The sequence below is a fragment of the Gossypium hirsutum genome, chromosome A10 (assembly GCF_007990345.1).
Source record: "Gossypium hirsutum isolate 1008001.06 chromosome A10, Gossypium_hirsutum_v2.1, whole genome shotgun sequence".
Taxonomy (NCBI): domain Eukaryota; kingdom Viridiplantae; phylum Streptophyta; class Magnoliopsida; order Malvales; family Malvaceae; genus Gossypium; species Gossypium hirsutum.
The window spans coordinates 7149355-7165252 of record NC_053433.1 but is presented as its reverse complement, the minus strand read 5'-3'; the positions used below and the strand labels follow the sequence as shown (position 1 = coordinate 7165252).

The window sequence follows — 15898 nt, the reverse complement described above, 5'->3', positions numbered from 1 at the left end:
AATTGAAAATTTAAAAGGAATTTAAAGAAAGATTTAAGTTGCTCAATTTCATTTTTCAAATTCCACTAGGCATAATTTTTCAAAATTACTCATTATTTTATTTTTAATACACATGATCTCACGATAAAATAAATTTTAAACTTCAAAAAAAGAACATTTTGACTTAATTTTAATATAGATTTAAAAATATTTTATTAAAAATATTTATAAAATTTTGCAAATCTAACAATATCCATATAGAATATTTTCACTATATTATTTATTTTAATATCATTATTTTTCTTTTTATAATTATTTTAAATTTATAAAATTTCAATAATCCACATTTTCTTAACACATTTATTTATTCAAATCAAACAATTATAATTACTAATATTATTTTGAGAATTCTAAAATACTATCATTTTAAAACTCTTCAAAAATTGAAAATAAAATTATAAAATATATATTAAAGTTAAGTAAAACTTATGGTATTGATATCAATATTTAAAAATCTTTTATATTTTTTATTTAACAGAGACGTAAAAACTAAATACTAATTTAATTTATAATCCACTCCTTATATAATTTTAATTTATAATCTACTCCTTATATATTTAGTTTTTGAGAAAACTCCTTGTTTAATTAGGAAAAGAAATTTCTAGTAAAATTATACCTGTTCCAAGTGTAACGTGTTCTCAGAAGTCCATCATTCCCTATAAATACCCTCTTCGTTCTAAGCCCCATCACCCTGAAAAAGAATAGCGTAAGCCTCAGTCCAATTACCTTCCTTCTCTTTCCCACTATATATTTTCTACCGTGTTTCGTCGTCTCTCTGAAAGCTTTTTCTTTCAATTCACCTTCTAAAATGGCTGCTTCAGAAGTCGTTGTGGTTATGGATTTCGATAAAACGATTATCGATTGTGATAGTGATAACTGGGTGGTGGATGAGTTGGGTGCTACCGAGTTGTTCAACCAGCTCTTACCTACTATGCCTTGGAACTCTCTTATGGTAATCTCTTTTTTTTTTTTCTCTTTTCTGAATTTGGGTTTAGTATTTCTTTTTACAAAATATATATTTCAGGATCGAATGATGAAAGAACTTCATTCACAAGGAACCAAAATCGAAGACATTGTAGCTGTTTTGAAAAGAACTCCAATTCATTCCCGAATCATCCAAGCCATTAAATGTGCTCATGCTTTAGGGTATATAATATTTCTCACTTGGTTTTATTTAATTCTTTTTATTGGTTTTTCGTCAGAAAAATACTTCAAAGTTTTGGTGTGCAATGGCATTATTTTGCAGATGTGATTTGAAGATTGTTAGCGACGCGAATGTGTTTTTCATCGACACAATCTTAAAGCATCATGGTTTGAAAGAATGCTTTTCAGAAATTAATACAAACCCAAGCTTTGTTGATGAAGAAGGCAGGTTAAGGATTTTCCCTTACCATGATTTCACTGAACATCCCCATGGATGTCCTCATCCCTGCCCTCCAAACATGTGCAAGGTACCCATACCCTCTAATCGTTTTCTTTAATAAATTTAAAAGCTCCCAACATGTTTTTGGACATAAGCAAATGCATTATTTAAATAGATTATTACCCACCCACATTTTTATAGTACTTTAATAAGAATTATGACAAATCACATAACTTGTGGGAAAGTGTACGTGTAATCAGATACAAAGCATGATTAGCTGTTAGGTACGTGGAGCTTTGTCATCTTTCATGTTATCTAATTGACGATGTTATGATTCCTTTTGAATAGGGTATCGTGATTGAAAGGATCCAAGCATCTTTATCCGCCATGGAGGAGAAGAAAACAATCATCTACATGGGGGATGGACTGGGTGATTTCTGCCCCAGTTTGAAGCTTGGAGATGGAGACTATATGTTGCCAAGGAAAGATTTCCCAGTTTGGGACTTGGTTTGCAAAAACAGGAGCCTAATAAAAGCTGAAGTTTGCGAATGGAGCAATGGGGAGGAGTTTGAGCATGTTTTACTCCACTTCATCACCAAGGTTACCATTGACAAAAGCAACACTAATGGCAACAATGCTATTCAGCTATATTCAGATTGCAAAGTACAGACAATGCCAGGCTCTTCCCATCAAGCCTTTTCCCAAACCCTTTATGTTCCTCATTAGAATGCAAAACTTGCAGAGGTTAAAAATAAAACATAGCTGATGCCCTTGGTCTTGCTATTCTTTTATTGAAATAACATTAATTTGTATAATTGTAATAGTTTCAAAACGTACGAGAATCATATTTAACTTGAATTAATTTCTAAAGTATAATAATAGTATATTATCTTTCTTTACACTACAAAACTCTCAACATGATGTGGAAATATGGTTTGTAACTTAAAACCGAAATGGGTGGAAAATGGTCATTAATTCATCATAATGTTTTCATACCAAACAAGGAAAGTATGAGGAAACTCTAGTCCAACATCTCACATGGTATTATCGAAGGGAAATTATTATTATTTTCTCAATATATTAGAATAAGATATAAATTATACGTTTTTGAAGTTAAATTATTTATCTTGCAAGATGATGTAAAATAATATGCATTTAGAAAATAAAATTTGGATCTTAAAAAGCAGCAATATTATATGTTTAGATCTTTTTGTCGCTTTCAACATTTGTGAACTTCATTATTAATAGCTGGTGTGTTGGTTGCATGATCTGCAAGCTTTTCTGTAAGATCAATTTCACTACAGTATCCGTGAGAAATTGTCTGTTTTGATTCAATTTTATTCTATAAAAAAGCATTTCATGCGAGTATCACAGGTTAAATGAAATATTTGCCTCTAAGATACTAATAAATAATTATAATAATGCACCATTTATTGAATTGATGTTCCAAAAGCATGCTGTAGTTTATTGAAATCTCACTATAACATCATTGATAGCTACTAAAAGCTTGGTGATACGAGATCAAAGGCCCGACAAATGCGTTCCAAACTAAATTGGACCATCCAGGAGTTTGTTAGTAAGGCCTTAGATGCGTACACAAAAGAAAGGGAAAATCAAGATTTCAAATATTGGGAATCTTGGTCCAAGACACCAAATCTTGCAGCCAAAGCGCATTGGATCTCCATTACGAGCATCAACGATTCAATTTCGGTAGGAGATGGATCACAAGCCCAAATTCTTGAGGGCAAGGCCCAATAAGAAGATTCCAAGCCCAATCAAGAAATCCACCCATACTTAGTTGAAAATCAGGCCAAATTGTCAAAGTGGCCCAAGTTGTAAAGTTTTATTTTTATTTATTTATTTATTTTACTTAGTTTAAATGTTTATCCAAGAGTCCCAAATAAAAGACCCTTGGCCGAATTTCCATATTAAAATAATTAGGAGTTTTTTTTTAGTTTTAGTTTTAGTGTTCTAATTAAATTAGGAAAACATTTGAAAGGCCTATTTATATGGTTTGGCCAACCACCCTACATTACATTACAATTACATTGAAAATTTCAGATTTGATTTGAGTGAAAATTCTCTTTGAGTTCTTCAAGGATTTTCTCTTGAGTTTTCTTTAGAAGTTGTTTTAACAATCTTTTTGATTGTGGGAGCCATCTTCAACCTTCTTCTTGCCATTGATATTCTTTGGAGGGGAGATTAGAGCCGTTTGAAGGGAGTTGTGAGATCTTTCGAGATTTCAAGGCTTCTTAGGACTTATCTTTTAATTTCTTACTGTCAATTCTTTCTTTATTTCTACTTGTGCTGAATCATTATCTAATCTATTTTCTGTTCTTATTGTGTTTTCAGCCTTTTTCTATCTTAAGGAATCAGCCCAAAAATCCCCAATTTCTAGGGTTTTTCCATACTCTTTTTGGGTGAAATTAGATTGTCGAAATTTGGGGAAAACTATCTTGGTGTTCAATTGGGCAGAATCACAATCTCCTTGAGGGTTTCAAGAACCCTAACACTTATTTCTATTCTCAATTTGATTCTTTGCTGATTTGGAGATTTTATTTCAGATCTGAAAATTCAAAAATCTAATCTTTTAATTTTCTGTTTCGTTTCAGATCTAATTGTTTAGGGTTTTCGTAGGAGTTTCTCGTGACTTGGCAACTCGATCTTGGTCCGCGCGCAACCCCGTATCATTTGGTATCAGATTTTGGGCGTTTTGGGTGTTCTTGGTTGATTTCTAAACTGATCTCTATTTTTTAAATTACAAACAGCAGTTTTACCCAGAAAAATTTTCGAAAAAAATTCATTTGAGTGGGTAAACGTTTTCTGATTGATCTGAAATTTTACATACATATTTTTGGCACTGTTATTGAATATACAAAAATATTTCCCGCAAAAAAATAAGTCGAAAAAGTCAAAAAATTGAAAAAATACGAAATCCAATAAAAAATTAAAAAAATATTCAGCGGGTTGAATTTGGTGCCCAAATTTTCCAGATCAAAAATTAAATATATAAGGACACTCCAGATTTAATTTCGTGATTTTTGGAGATCGGGAACACCTCGAACGAAGTTGTCAAGTTACTCCGCAGTTTTTCGGGTTTTCTGTTTTCAGCAATTTTTATTGATTCTTAGCTGTAGGTTTTCATTTGTTTACCTTTATTCTTCCTTTACGTTATCTAACACCTTCTTGTTTCTTGTGTTAGTAGGATTTAAACGTGTGCACAACTTCTTCCTCGGTGCAACACGAATCAATTGGTGTCTCGTCAGTTTTTGGCATCCTAGTGCAAATTAGGATTCTTTGGTAGTTTGGTTCACACTCTCTAATTGGTTGATATAAACTCTGATAAAGAACTCACAAGATTGAATTCGACCTCATTGAGAATTTGAATTTTCTTTTTGAGTGATTAATGGTGAGGTTTGCTAACTTTTATTTTTGAGTGTTGAGTGTTTATTTTTTACAGGTTTTGAAGATGTCTAAAGGTGATAATAATGATGCACTTATGAAAGTCCAACAACAGTTAGATGGACATACTGCTGCAATCACACAAATAAATGTTACACTTCAAGCATTGAATACTACTTTGAATGAGGTACGAGTGAATCAAAAACATCAATATCGAGATCCAATTAAGGAAGATAGGGATAACCAACCCCAAAGGCGCGGCCCTCGACGTGTCACTAGAATGGATGATGATTTTCATGATCGTGGACAATCATCTTTGGCAAAACCAAGGAGCGAGCAGCAACGAGAACATCTCTTTCATACTCGCTGCCATGTACAAGGTAAGCTTTGTAGAGTTATTATTGATGGTGAAAGTTGCTCGAACATAGCCAGCACGACGATGGTGGAAAAGCTTTGCTTAACCACTACCAAGCATCCACAACCTTATCAACTACAAGGGCTTAGCAACGAAGGCCAATTTAGGGTCACTCAACAAGTGCGCATTGCCTTTTCTATCGGTAAGTATCAAGACGAAGTTGTGTGCGACGTAATGCCTATTCAAGCCTGCCATTTGTTGCTAGGAGAACCATGGCAACTGGATCGAAAAGTCACTCACGATGGTCGTACCAATAGGTATTCTTTCAAGCATCAAGGAAAGAAACTTACCTTAGTGCCGCTCACTCCGGAACAAGTCCATGAGGACCAAATCAAACTGAGAAATTCTGTTAAAACAAGTGAGGAAAAAGAAAAAGAGAATGAAAAAGAGCAAAAAGAGATTGAGAGTGAAAAGGAATGTGAAACAGAAAAGAAAATTGAAAAAGAAGTTGAAGAAAGAAGAGAAAATGAGTTAGAAAAAGAAACAAAAGAAAAAGACGAGGAAAGGCTAGTGAGGAATGTTTCCACTAACCAAGATATGAATTTTTCTTGTGTTGCTACTTTTCAGGTTCCCGAAAGATCGAAAGATAACTTTCAACTTCAATACCTCTCAAATGAAAGACGCTTTCATACGATCAACTTAAGCAAAGATGAAATCACACTACATGATCTCGAAGGTAAGCGAGGTAAGGAAATTTTAGAAACCGAGTCCAGTGCAGATTTGAAAATTATTGATAAAACTTTTGGTGACTTAGTTCTTAAAAGATCCCATCATTTTGATCCGATTAATTGTTACTCTTCGATTGTGGTTGATAAAGTCATTACGAAAAGAAGCGTGATTTGTTATTCTCTTGATTTACCTTGTGTAAAATCCTTGAATTTGTCCAAATCTGTTTTGGAGAATAAGGTAACGAAATTTGCCAAATTTGTTTTCAATTTATATTCTTGCCTTAAACAGTTTATGTGGTTGTACATGAAGTTTGAGTTCCATTTGACAAAGGTTAACTCAACAACGGAGATTCGACTACACTATGCCCCCGATGAACGAAGGTTTGTTTTAAATGAAAAAGGTAAAATCAACCCTTATTCTTTTGCTTATCGAGGTAAGATGCTTGAAACCTTTGAAACACTTTTGTACTCCTCGGATAGTGATAAAGATCGTGTTGATGAACACTTAGATCGAAACGTGCTTGACTGTCCTATTTTATTTATTGATGATCTATCTGTTTTGATGGTTGATAAAAAGATTCTTGTTTTTGATAATGCATGTGTGAGTGAATCTATAGACCGTCGATTAATGCATGGTATGATTATGCAACTCTGTGAACCATGTGAATCTTTTCAAATACCTACTTGTGACGATTATGTTTACCATTTGATTTATTACTCGCAATTTATTCATGGTTTGTGGGAACAATGTGAGACGACTGAATGCCTTAAAACATGTCCATCTTTGTTTCAAATATTTGACGAGGCAGTGGTGAGTAAATTAGATTGTTTGCATGGTAATCTGAATCTGTCCATTCACATGCGTTATACCTGTTCTGTTATGCTTATGATTGGACTACAAGCTTGTTTCCGTTGCTATTTACTATCTCATGGCTATTCTTTTCAGTGGACTCAATTGCCATTAGTCCCGTTCGATAGAGGAAAGTCGAGTTCATTTGATTTTTCAGATTCGAGGACGAATCTTTTTGAGGAAGGGGGGAATGATACGAGATCAAAGGCCCGACAAATGCGTTCCAAACTAAATTGGACCATCCAGGAGTTTGTTAGTAAGGCCTTAGATGCGTACACAAAAGAAAGGGAAAATCAAGATTTCAAATATTGGGAATCTTGGTCCAAGACACCAAATCTTGCAGCCAAAGCGCATTGGATCTCCATTACGAGCATCAACGATTCAATTTCGGTAGGAGATGGATCACAAGCCCAAATTCTTGAGGGCAAGGCCCAATAAGAAGATTCCAAGCCCAATCAAGAAATCCACCCATACTTAGTTGAAAATCAGGCCAAATTGTCAAAGTGGCCCAAGTTGTAAAGTTTTATTTTTATTTATTTATTTATTTTACTTAGTTTAAATGTTTATCCAAGAGTCCCAAATAAAAGACCCTTGGCCGAATTTCCATATTAAAATAATTAGGAGTTTTTTTTAGTTTTAGTTTTAGTGTTCTAATTAAATTAGGAAAACATTTGAAAGGCCTATTTATATGGTTTGGCCAACCACCCTACATTACATTACAATTACATTGAAAATTTCAGATTTGATTTGAGTGAAAATTCTCTTTGAGTTCTTCAAGGATTTTCTCTTGAGTTTTCTTTAGAAGTTGTTTTAACAATCTTTTTGATTGTGGGAGCCATCTTCAACCTTCTTCTTGCCATTGATATTCTTTGGAGGGGAGATTAGAGCCGTTTGAAGGGAGTTGTGAGATCTTTCGAGATTTCAAGGCTTCTTAGGACTTATCTTTTAATTTCTTACTGTCAATTCTTTCTTTATTTCTACTTGTGCTGAATCATTATCTAATCTATTTTCTGTTCTTATTGTGTTTTCAGCCTTTTTCTATCTTAAGGAATCAGCCCAAAAATCCCCAATTTCTAGGGTTTTTCCATACTCTTTTTGGGTGAAATTAGATTGTCGAAATTTGGGGAAAACTATCTTGGTGTTCAATTGGGCAGAATCACAATCTCCTTGAGGGTTTCAAGAACCCTAACACTTATTTCTATTCTCAATTTGATTCTTTGCTGATTTGGAGATTTTATTTCAGATCTGAAAATTCAAAAATCTAATCTTTTAATTTTCTGTTTCGTTTCAGATCTAATTGTTTAGGGTTTTCGTAGGAGTTTCTCGTGACTTGGCAACTCGATCTTGGTCCGCGCGCAACCCCGTATCACTTGGGAAGAACCCTTTCTGCAACTTGACCAGTGCTCAGCTACAAGCTTTGAAAAACCAGACTCTATTCCCATTAGTCTTGCAGGCTCATCATACTCTATCAACTTCCCTGCAAATCAAAGCAATAACATGATTTTCACCAATAAACTGTAATATTTGCCTGGAGAAAGCTAAAAGCATACCATAGGAAAGGACCATGACCATGTCACTGTCTATTACAGTTGGAACTCTATGAGCCACTTTTATCACTGTGCATTCTGAGAACTCTTGTCTGATAATTCGCTGCAAAATAGCATCCGTCGCAGAGTCAATCGGAGCTGTTGCTTCGTCTAATACCAGAATCCTCTTTCTCTTAAGCAGGACTCTTCCAAGGCAAAAGAGTTGTCGTTGTCCCACACTCCAATTCTCACCTTCATCACTGACTGCTCAAGGTTGATTCACAAAATCATCATGTATGAACTATGAACTCATGAAACGACTTGCAGATATCATTTAGTTGCTGAAAATCAACTCACCTGATGAATCTAGCGTATTTGGTAGGCTACTGATAGTTGCCTTAAGCTGACATTTTTCCAAAGCCTACAAATAAAAACATATGACGCATGCAATTAATATTTTCTCTGATAAATGCACCAGAACTAGTAATTAAAAAGGGGTCCAGCCTGGAGTCTGTTGCCTTACCTTCCATATTTCTCCATCTGTATAAAGGCCTAGAGGGTCTAAGTTGGTTCGAACACTTCCCCTAAATAGAGTTGGCTCTTGAGGGATAATGCTAAGTTTCATCCTTAGATCTTTCAGGCCAATTGAGCATATATCAAGTCCATCTATGAAAATTTTCCCCTCTGCAGGCTCAACTAGACGAAACAAGGCACCTATTAGCGTAGATTTTCCACTTCCGGTCCTTCCTACAACTCCTACCCTAGTGCCTTCCTTGAATGTGCAGGTGATTCCTTTGAGAACCAATGGAGCATTTGGACGATATCTAATCTGCAATAGAACAATGCTTAATAGTGAGAGTCCCAGGAAGCCGGTTCAAGGGGATCCGATACATTTTGAGAATCAATGCATATAGTTTATGAATGATTATTTTTAACTCACTTTGAGCTCTTGCAACTCAATCCTCCCCGCAGAGGGCCATGATGGTGATGGCATTTTGTCGTCTATAGTTGCTGGAGGCCCTGATGGAATGCACATAAACTGTTTTATCCGTTCAACAGAAATCATGTAGTTTGATAAGTTGCAATGCCATCTTGACCAGAACACTTGGGTGCTCGTTATCGAAAAAGCATAAGAAAGGGAAAGCCCGGCAAGTCCTGCAGATAACAAATAAAGGGAGAAAGTTTCACAGCTTAGAACAGTCATCTCTTTGAATGAAAAAAAGATTGTTCTGTAGAAACAGATGCTACCTGGTGGTACATAGCCTTTAGGAAGTAGAATGAGGATAAATACGGAAGCGAAAATCGTCTTATTCTGAAGTGCCTCAATCCGTAGAATCAGCCATTCTGTGGCTGCATTACAAAGGAAGAAAAGTGTAGCATCTGTGTCAACAAGCTTTAGGTAGTTCTTAAAGAACCCGTCCACCATGTTAAAAGCTCTTATAGTGACCACCCCAATAGAAGTCTCAGCTGCATAGTTCATAACTGGAGCCTTAGTCGTTCCATTGATTCGTATTAGTTCCCGAGCAGAAGCTAGATAGTACCTCTTTTTGTTTAAGCAAAAAAAACAGAATATTTTGTGATCAGCAAAAGTTGAAAAATCTATAAAAGGAACAGATGAGAAGCAAAGGACACACCTGAATGTATGTTACTGCTATCATTACAAGAATGGCTACAATGAGAACTTCCCAAGTGACAAAGGCGATGACACCAATAGCCGCTACAAGTTCAATACTACCAGCTGCTACAAATCCAATGGACAGAGGCAGATCAAAATCCAGAATACTTAAATCTGATGAAGCCTGAAAGAGCAATGTGCAGAGGATAATAAGAAACCTGTTATGTAACATCAAGCTGATAGGTAAAACAAAGTGTTTCAAATGTGCTTAGTATAAGGAACATTGGATCGTCTTACTCGGGTCAAGATCCTCCCAACAGGTGTAGAGTCAAAGAAAAGCATGGGAGCTTTAAAAATGGAATTGATGAAACCATAGAAGAAGGCCTTAGAAGCTTTTATTCCCAAATGAGAAGAATAAATAGACCTAAGATGCAAAAAACAGCACTAAGTGTTGAAATTCCTGTATAAACTCCAATTAGCAAGCCACTACTTATTTTAGGAATTTGGATGGCAATTGCTAGCCAATAAGTAGCTGCAGCCTGGAAAATCACGAAACCGAACTGAGATAGTATGGCTAAAGATAGAAAAAGATATCCTTTGGACACTACAATATAATCAAGGAAAGGTCTCCATCCGAAATCACCAGTCCCTTTTTCTTCTTCTTCCGTGAGCTGCACTCCTGGTAGTCCCAAAGCAGAAATCTCCCCCTCACTTTTCTGTTGAGTAGAGTAACACTTATTGTACTCCTCAGCCTGAAGGGTGTCTGTGCCTTGTTGTTGTTCTTTGTTTTCATTACTCAAAGGATCCACTATTGTCATTGCATCTCTGTGAGCATTGACAAGCTCCTCAAATGCCGTCCCCGACATCAATAGTTCCGTATAGCTTCCTATTTGAGTAATACTGCCACCATCCATGACCTGTGTAATAACCAAATCATTCTCCGGAAATAAAAGGGAAAAAATGGTTTTAACTTAACAGACTTTTACCGGAATTGTATCAATTTCGGAGAGAAACTCCACTTGATGAGTTACAAGGATGACAGTTTTGTTTCTTAGTGCAGCCATTACACAGTCCTGCAATTATAGAACATTGAATAGAACCGCAGCTGTTTGGGCATCTACGGCACTGAAAGGATCATCAAGAAGATAGATATCGGCATCATTGTAGACAGCTCGAGCGAGTTGAATCCTTTGCTTCTGTCCTCCACTCATGTTGATCCCTCTCTGACCTATTTCCGTGAGATCACCATGAGCAAAGTTATCAATGTCCTTATCTAGTGCACATGACTTAATAGCCCTTTTGTATCTTTCCTCATCCATTGGCTTTCCATCGAATATGTTGTCTCGAATAGTCCCACTCTGGATCCAAGATGTTTGAGAAACATACGCTATGGATCGAGTTACATACACCTGTTTGCAAGAATTAAGAGAGAAACATCAGTGATATAGCAGCAAAACCAGTGTTTGATACTAGATAAAAATTACCAGCTTTGAATAACTCACAGTTCCTGAAATTTTCGGTATTTCTCCAAGCATCACATGCAAGATTGATGATTTCCCAGCTCCTACTGGTCCACAAACTGCAATTTTCTGTCCCTTTTTTATTTCCAGGTTGACATCTCTAAGAGTTGCAACTGTTAATTCAGTGTCCCAACTAAAGTTGCCTGCCTGTATTACAACACTTTTATCAGAACTCTGCATTGAAATTAATGGTTCTTCACTATTCAGTTCATCACCAAGCAGGAATGCATTGATCCTTTCAGTAGAGACTTTGACTTGCATCATAACCGAAAGAGCTCCCGGTATCATTGTGACCGGTTCCCCCATGCTTCTCAGTGTTCCAAGAACTGTGAAAATGGTGCTAGCATTCAACGGTGCACTCCCCAGATAGGCACACCCCAGGAAGATAACTGAAGAAATGATGGTGGGGCTTATCCAAAATAGAACAGTACCATAAGCTTTGCTTATCTGTTCTTTTGCCAGCCATTTGAATTCATTTTCACGTCGGGTTTCAATCATGTTCTTGAATTTCTCTTCCCAAGACTGCAACTTTATGATTTTCATATTGTTTAGGACCTCTGATGTGAGTCTTAGTCTCTCATCTTGAGCAACCATGAATTGAGATTGGCACTTTTGTAGTACATTTGCAAATGGCACATTGAGGACTCCACAAATGAGCGAAGGGACTAAACCAGGAAGAGCACCGAGTCCGACAACATAGAAAAGTATTCCAATGGACATAAAAAGTTGCAGTACAAGACTCCATGCTGAATGAAGCCACCTAGGAAACTCCCCTAGTCTGTAGGCATCTACTGCAATATTATTCACAATCTCTCCAGTTGAATGCCTTCTCCTTCCAATGCATGAAAGATTCAACTGTTTTCAATAAACCGCGGCCATCAAAGCTGATCTCATCCTCATTCCGGACCTCCTAGAACTAAAGAACCAACGCCTCTGAGACAACGATTCGACTACTTTGCAAATGACTAGACATCCCAATATGGTGAGACCTTCATACCTATTCTCCTCACTATGGTTTGAATAGTCTACAAAAGCATAGAGTAATAGAGGCAAAGATACTACACAAACTATCCTTAGGAAAGCACAGATACCTATCAATACGTTTTCTTTGAAATACACTTTTGCTAAGGCCCGAAGAACCAAGTTTTTTGAGTTGCTCAAACTGTTCCCTCTCACAAGGGATTCCCATGCTTGAGCAAATCTTTCATGGGCCAAGCTGGCTTCATCTTCATCAACTAAAGAAGAGATATCTTCAAGAGTTAATAGCTTTGAATGGCCTAAAGAAAACAAGGGATTAATCCAAGAAAAATTTAGTTTGCTCAAGAAGCTAGCTCTCCCTATGCCTACTTGAGCTTTCTTTGCCTTAAATAGAGGTTCATATAGAACCTGATGGTCTTCACTACATTTAGTATCTGAAGAACTAATCAAGTTTCTAAATCCAAAAACGAGGAGCATGATGTTTACTGGCCATTGAATTAAGTCAAAAAATGGAAGATTATGAGTTTGAAACAGAAGTCTAATGTTAATAGCTGAAACCAGTAAAGAGAAAGACTTCCACCAGACAGAGATGACAATTTTGATCGATTTCGATGTTCGAACACGTAAGGAAACTGACACAGACATCCAAATTACTCCTCTAACAAGGTAAACCAACCACTCCAAATCATTCAATCCCTCATCTCTGATTATAATATCCCATAAAGCAGTGCCGAAATAGACTAAGCTGATAAAAGCTGAACATATTGAAACATGTATAGGGATCAAGTCCTTCCTATTGCTCTCCCCCATGTGAGATTTATTGACTGAAAGCAGCAAAAGAAAGTAAAAAAGACAAAGGAATAACACGTTTGTGACATCTAAGATGATTCTTTGAATGCAAGAAGAACCAAGATCAAGTTCTCCTCCACAAATCCAGGAGACTTTGTCTGCATATACATCAGATGGCAGAATATCAGAAGCAGCAAGACATATAATATATATAAGAATGACAAATGCACACTCAACGCGACAATATTGATCCATTAAGGTTTGGATATGAAGCTTCTAATATATCATCTTGTATTGAGAATATTCCCAGCAAGACATATATGCATAAACAAGAACAACATGCACCAGTGTTTTATCACCATTGATGGTTCAGTGTTCATGGTGCAAACCGTGCAATATCCAAACATCTGGTAGTGTCAATGAAGCAGAAAAAGAAACGCAAATTCAATAGACTTACAAAGACCATTAACTAGCATGCATGCAGTTTGAAATAAAATGAGACATTACCAAGTGAGTACCCCAAGGAGGTCATTATTGAAAAGATTTCTTCGATCATTGTTTGAACTCTTTCTAGCTACACCAAACCAGTATTTCGTTGAATGAGCAGTGAAACCCAAAGTGACTTGCAGAACCCTTTCAGCTCACCTATTTATCACCCTTTTCTTGTTGTTAGATCTTGTAATCTTGGATATGATATGAAAATATAACACCAACATGACACTCAGCACAACACATTTAACTTCGTTTAATATTTTGGCATGTTTAATAATTTTTATTGTGTTTATCTTTGTACAAATGATATATGCATATTCATACGGTTTCTTTGCCACTCATAATACTTTAGATCTCTGTATTTACTTATAGTAATTAATTGTCATTTTGCAAATCATGACAGCAATTTGCTTTTTGAAAATAGAAGTTGTAATGGCGAATTTTTGGCCCACGCAAATAAACAAAAAAATAAAATTCAAATAACCAAATAAAAGTCCATTTTACAAACCAAATTAGCCCAATAATACAATACTCAAACCCAATTTACAAACCCTAACAGCCCAAGCCCACTATCTTAACAAAATTTCAGCAGCAAACCCTAGCCACCAAAGTTTTCAGCCGCCACTCCCCCTCAGCCTTGGCCATCACGCGCTCCACCACCACCGCTCGGGGCACCAACCACCGGCCTTCCATGCGTCTGACACCTACAAGAAGAAACTAACATGCAAAATACAAGAAACAAGAAGAAAAAACAAAAAATAGTAGCAGACAACAAGCAAAAAAACAAAAACGAATCTATGTAATTCGGTTATAAAAGCCGAAACATCCCTTTGTAATTTTTTTGGTTACGAACATCAGAAATCAAAAACAAAAAAGAAAATTTAGAAGGTTAACTTCGATTTTTTTTTCCTCTGTTATCTCGATCTTTATATTTATTTTTTTACTTTATTTTATTTTTTTATTTATTAACTTACTTTAAAACAAAAAAAAGAATCAAGGAAGAAGAAGAGACTAACCCGATTTCACGTGGCCCCGACCACCGTCTACGGTGGAAATCATGGGTGGCTTCAAGGAGGCATGACGACGGTGGCGATGATGAGTTTTATAAACCCTAGCAGAGAAGGCAAATGGAAAAGGGGGGTGTTTTTTTTTTTCAGAGAAGGAAGCAGAAATACAAAAAAAAAAACAAAAAAATTTAACTTAAATAACAAAGGTGAAACAGCGCTGTTTTGGTGATGGGGTGCAGAGGCTAAAACGACGTTGTTTTCAGCCTTTGACCCGCGACCCGACTCATGCTCGCGGAGGATTCGCGCATTTTTGACCTAATGGTCTATTTGCGCATTGGATCCCTCCGCTTTTGGCGCGTGTTCTATTTGGACCCCGTTTCCCTTTTTATTTATTTTAAACATTACCCCATGATCTTTGCACTCGTCTCATTTTGGTCCCACATGAAACGGTGCGCATAAGGGCTGGGAATATTTTCCCAATCAGTCCCTCACTGTTTAGGCGCACCTCATTTCAGTCCTTGATGGCCTACTTTCTATAATTTACAATTTGCACCTTAATTTTTAATTAAATTTCAGTTTAGCCCTAATCTATTTAATTTGTTTATTTATTTATTATTTCATCTTTTTCAGGAACTGTTGTATTGTTAATTGTTTTAAGTTTGTTTATCTTGCATTATTTATATTAGACCGTTTTATTATTAGTTATTGTAATTATTATATATGTCTTATGTATTGTAAATTGTTATAGATTTTAAATCTTTTTACATATATTATTTGTTTTAACTCCTATACATATTACTTATTTTGAAATATTTTATATGTTATTTGTTTTAAACTATTATATATGTATTATCCATTTTAAGTTTCTTTTCATACTTTATTTGGTTACACTATTCTAATCGTTTAAAATTCATTTTCATTATTATTTATTTTTAAATTTCCCTATATATTATTTATTTTATTTTATATATGTTCTAATCTAAATTTTCATGTATAATATTTAATTTAAACTGTTTTATATGTTATTCACTTTAAATTTTTTATATATTATTTATTTTAAATTTCACTTTTACATATTATTATTTTGAGCCTCTTAATATTTATTTTAAATTTCTTTATATATTATTTTAAACTTGTCTTTACGTATATTTATTTAAAATTATCTTATACAACTAATTTTAAACTCTCTTATTTGTTTCAAATTGTTTTATTATTATTTATTTTAGTTTTTTTT

The 15898-nt window shown here is 35.3% G+C and overlaps 1 protein-coding gene and 1 pseudogene across 1 annotated transcript; one reads left to right on the top strand and one right to left on the bottom strand.

Annotated features, from left to right (window-relative positions):
• Positions 1–719: 719 nt before the first annotated feature.
• Positions 720–2260, top strand: LOC107916357 (inorganic pyrophosphatase 2). The gene is made up of 4 exons (XM_016845614.2): positions 720–991; positions 1064–1185; positions 1286–1490; positions 1751–2260. The coding sequence occupies exons 1-4, from the start codon at positions 848–850 to the stop codon at positions 2126–2128; spliced, it is 849 nt and encodes a 282-aa protein (XP_016701103.2). The 5' UTR covers positions 720–847; the 3' UTR covers positions 2129–2260.
• Positions 2261–7956: 5696 nt separating this feature from the next.
• Positions 7957–14974, bottom strand: LOC107897396 (ABC transporter C family member 8-like; annotated as a pseudogene).
• Between the last annotated feature and the right edge of the window lie 924 nt (positions 14975–15898).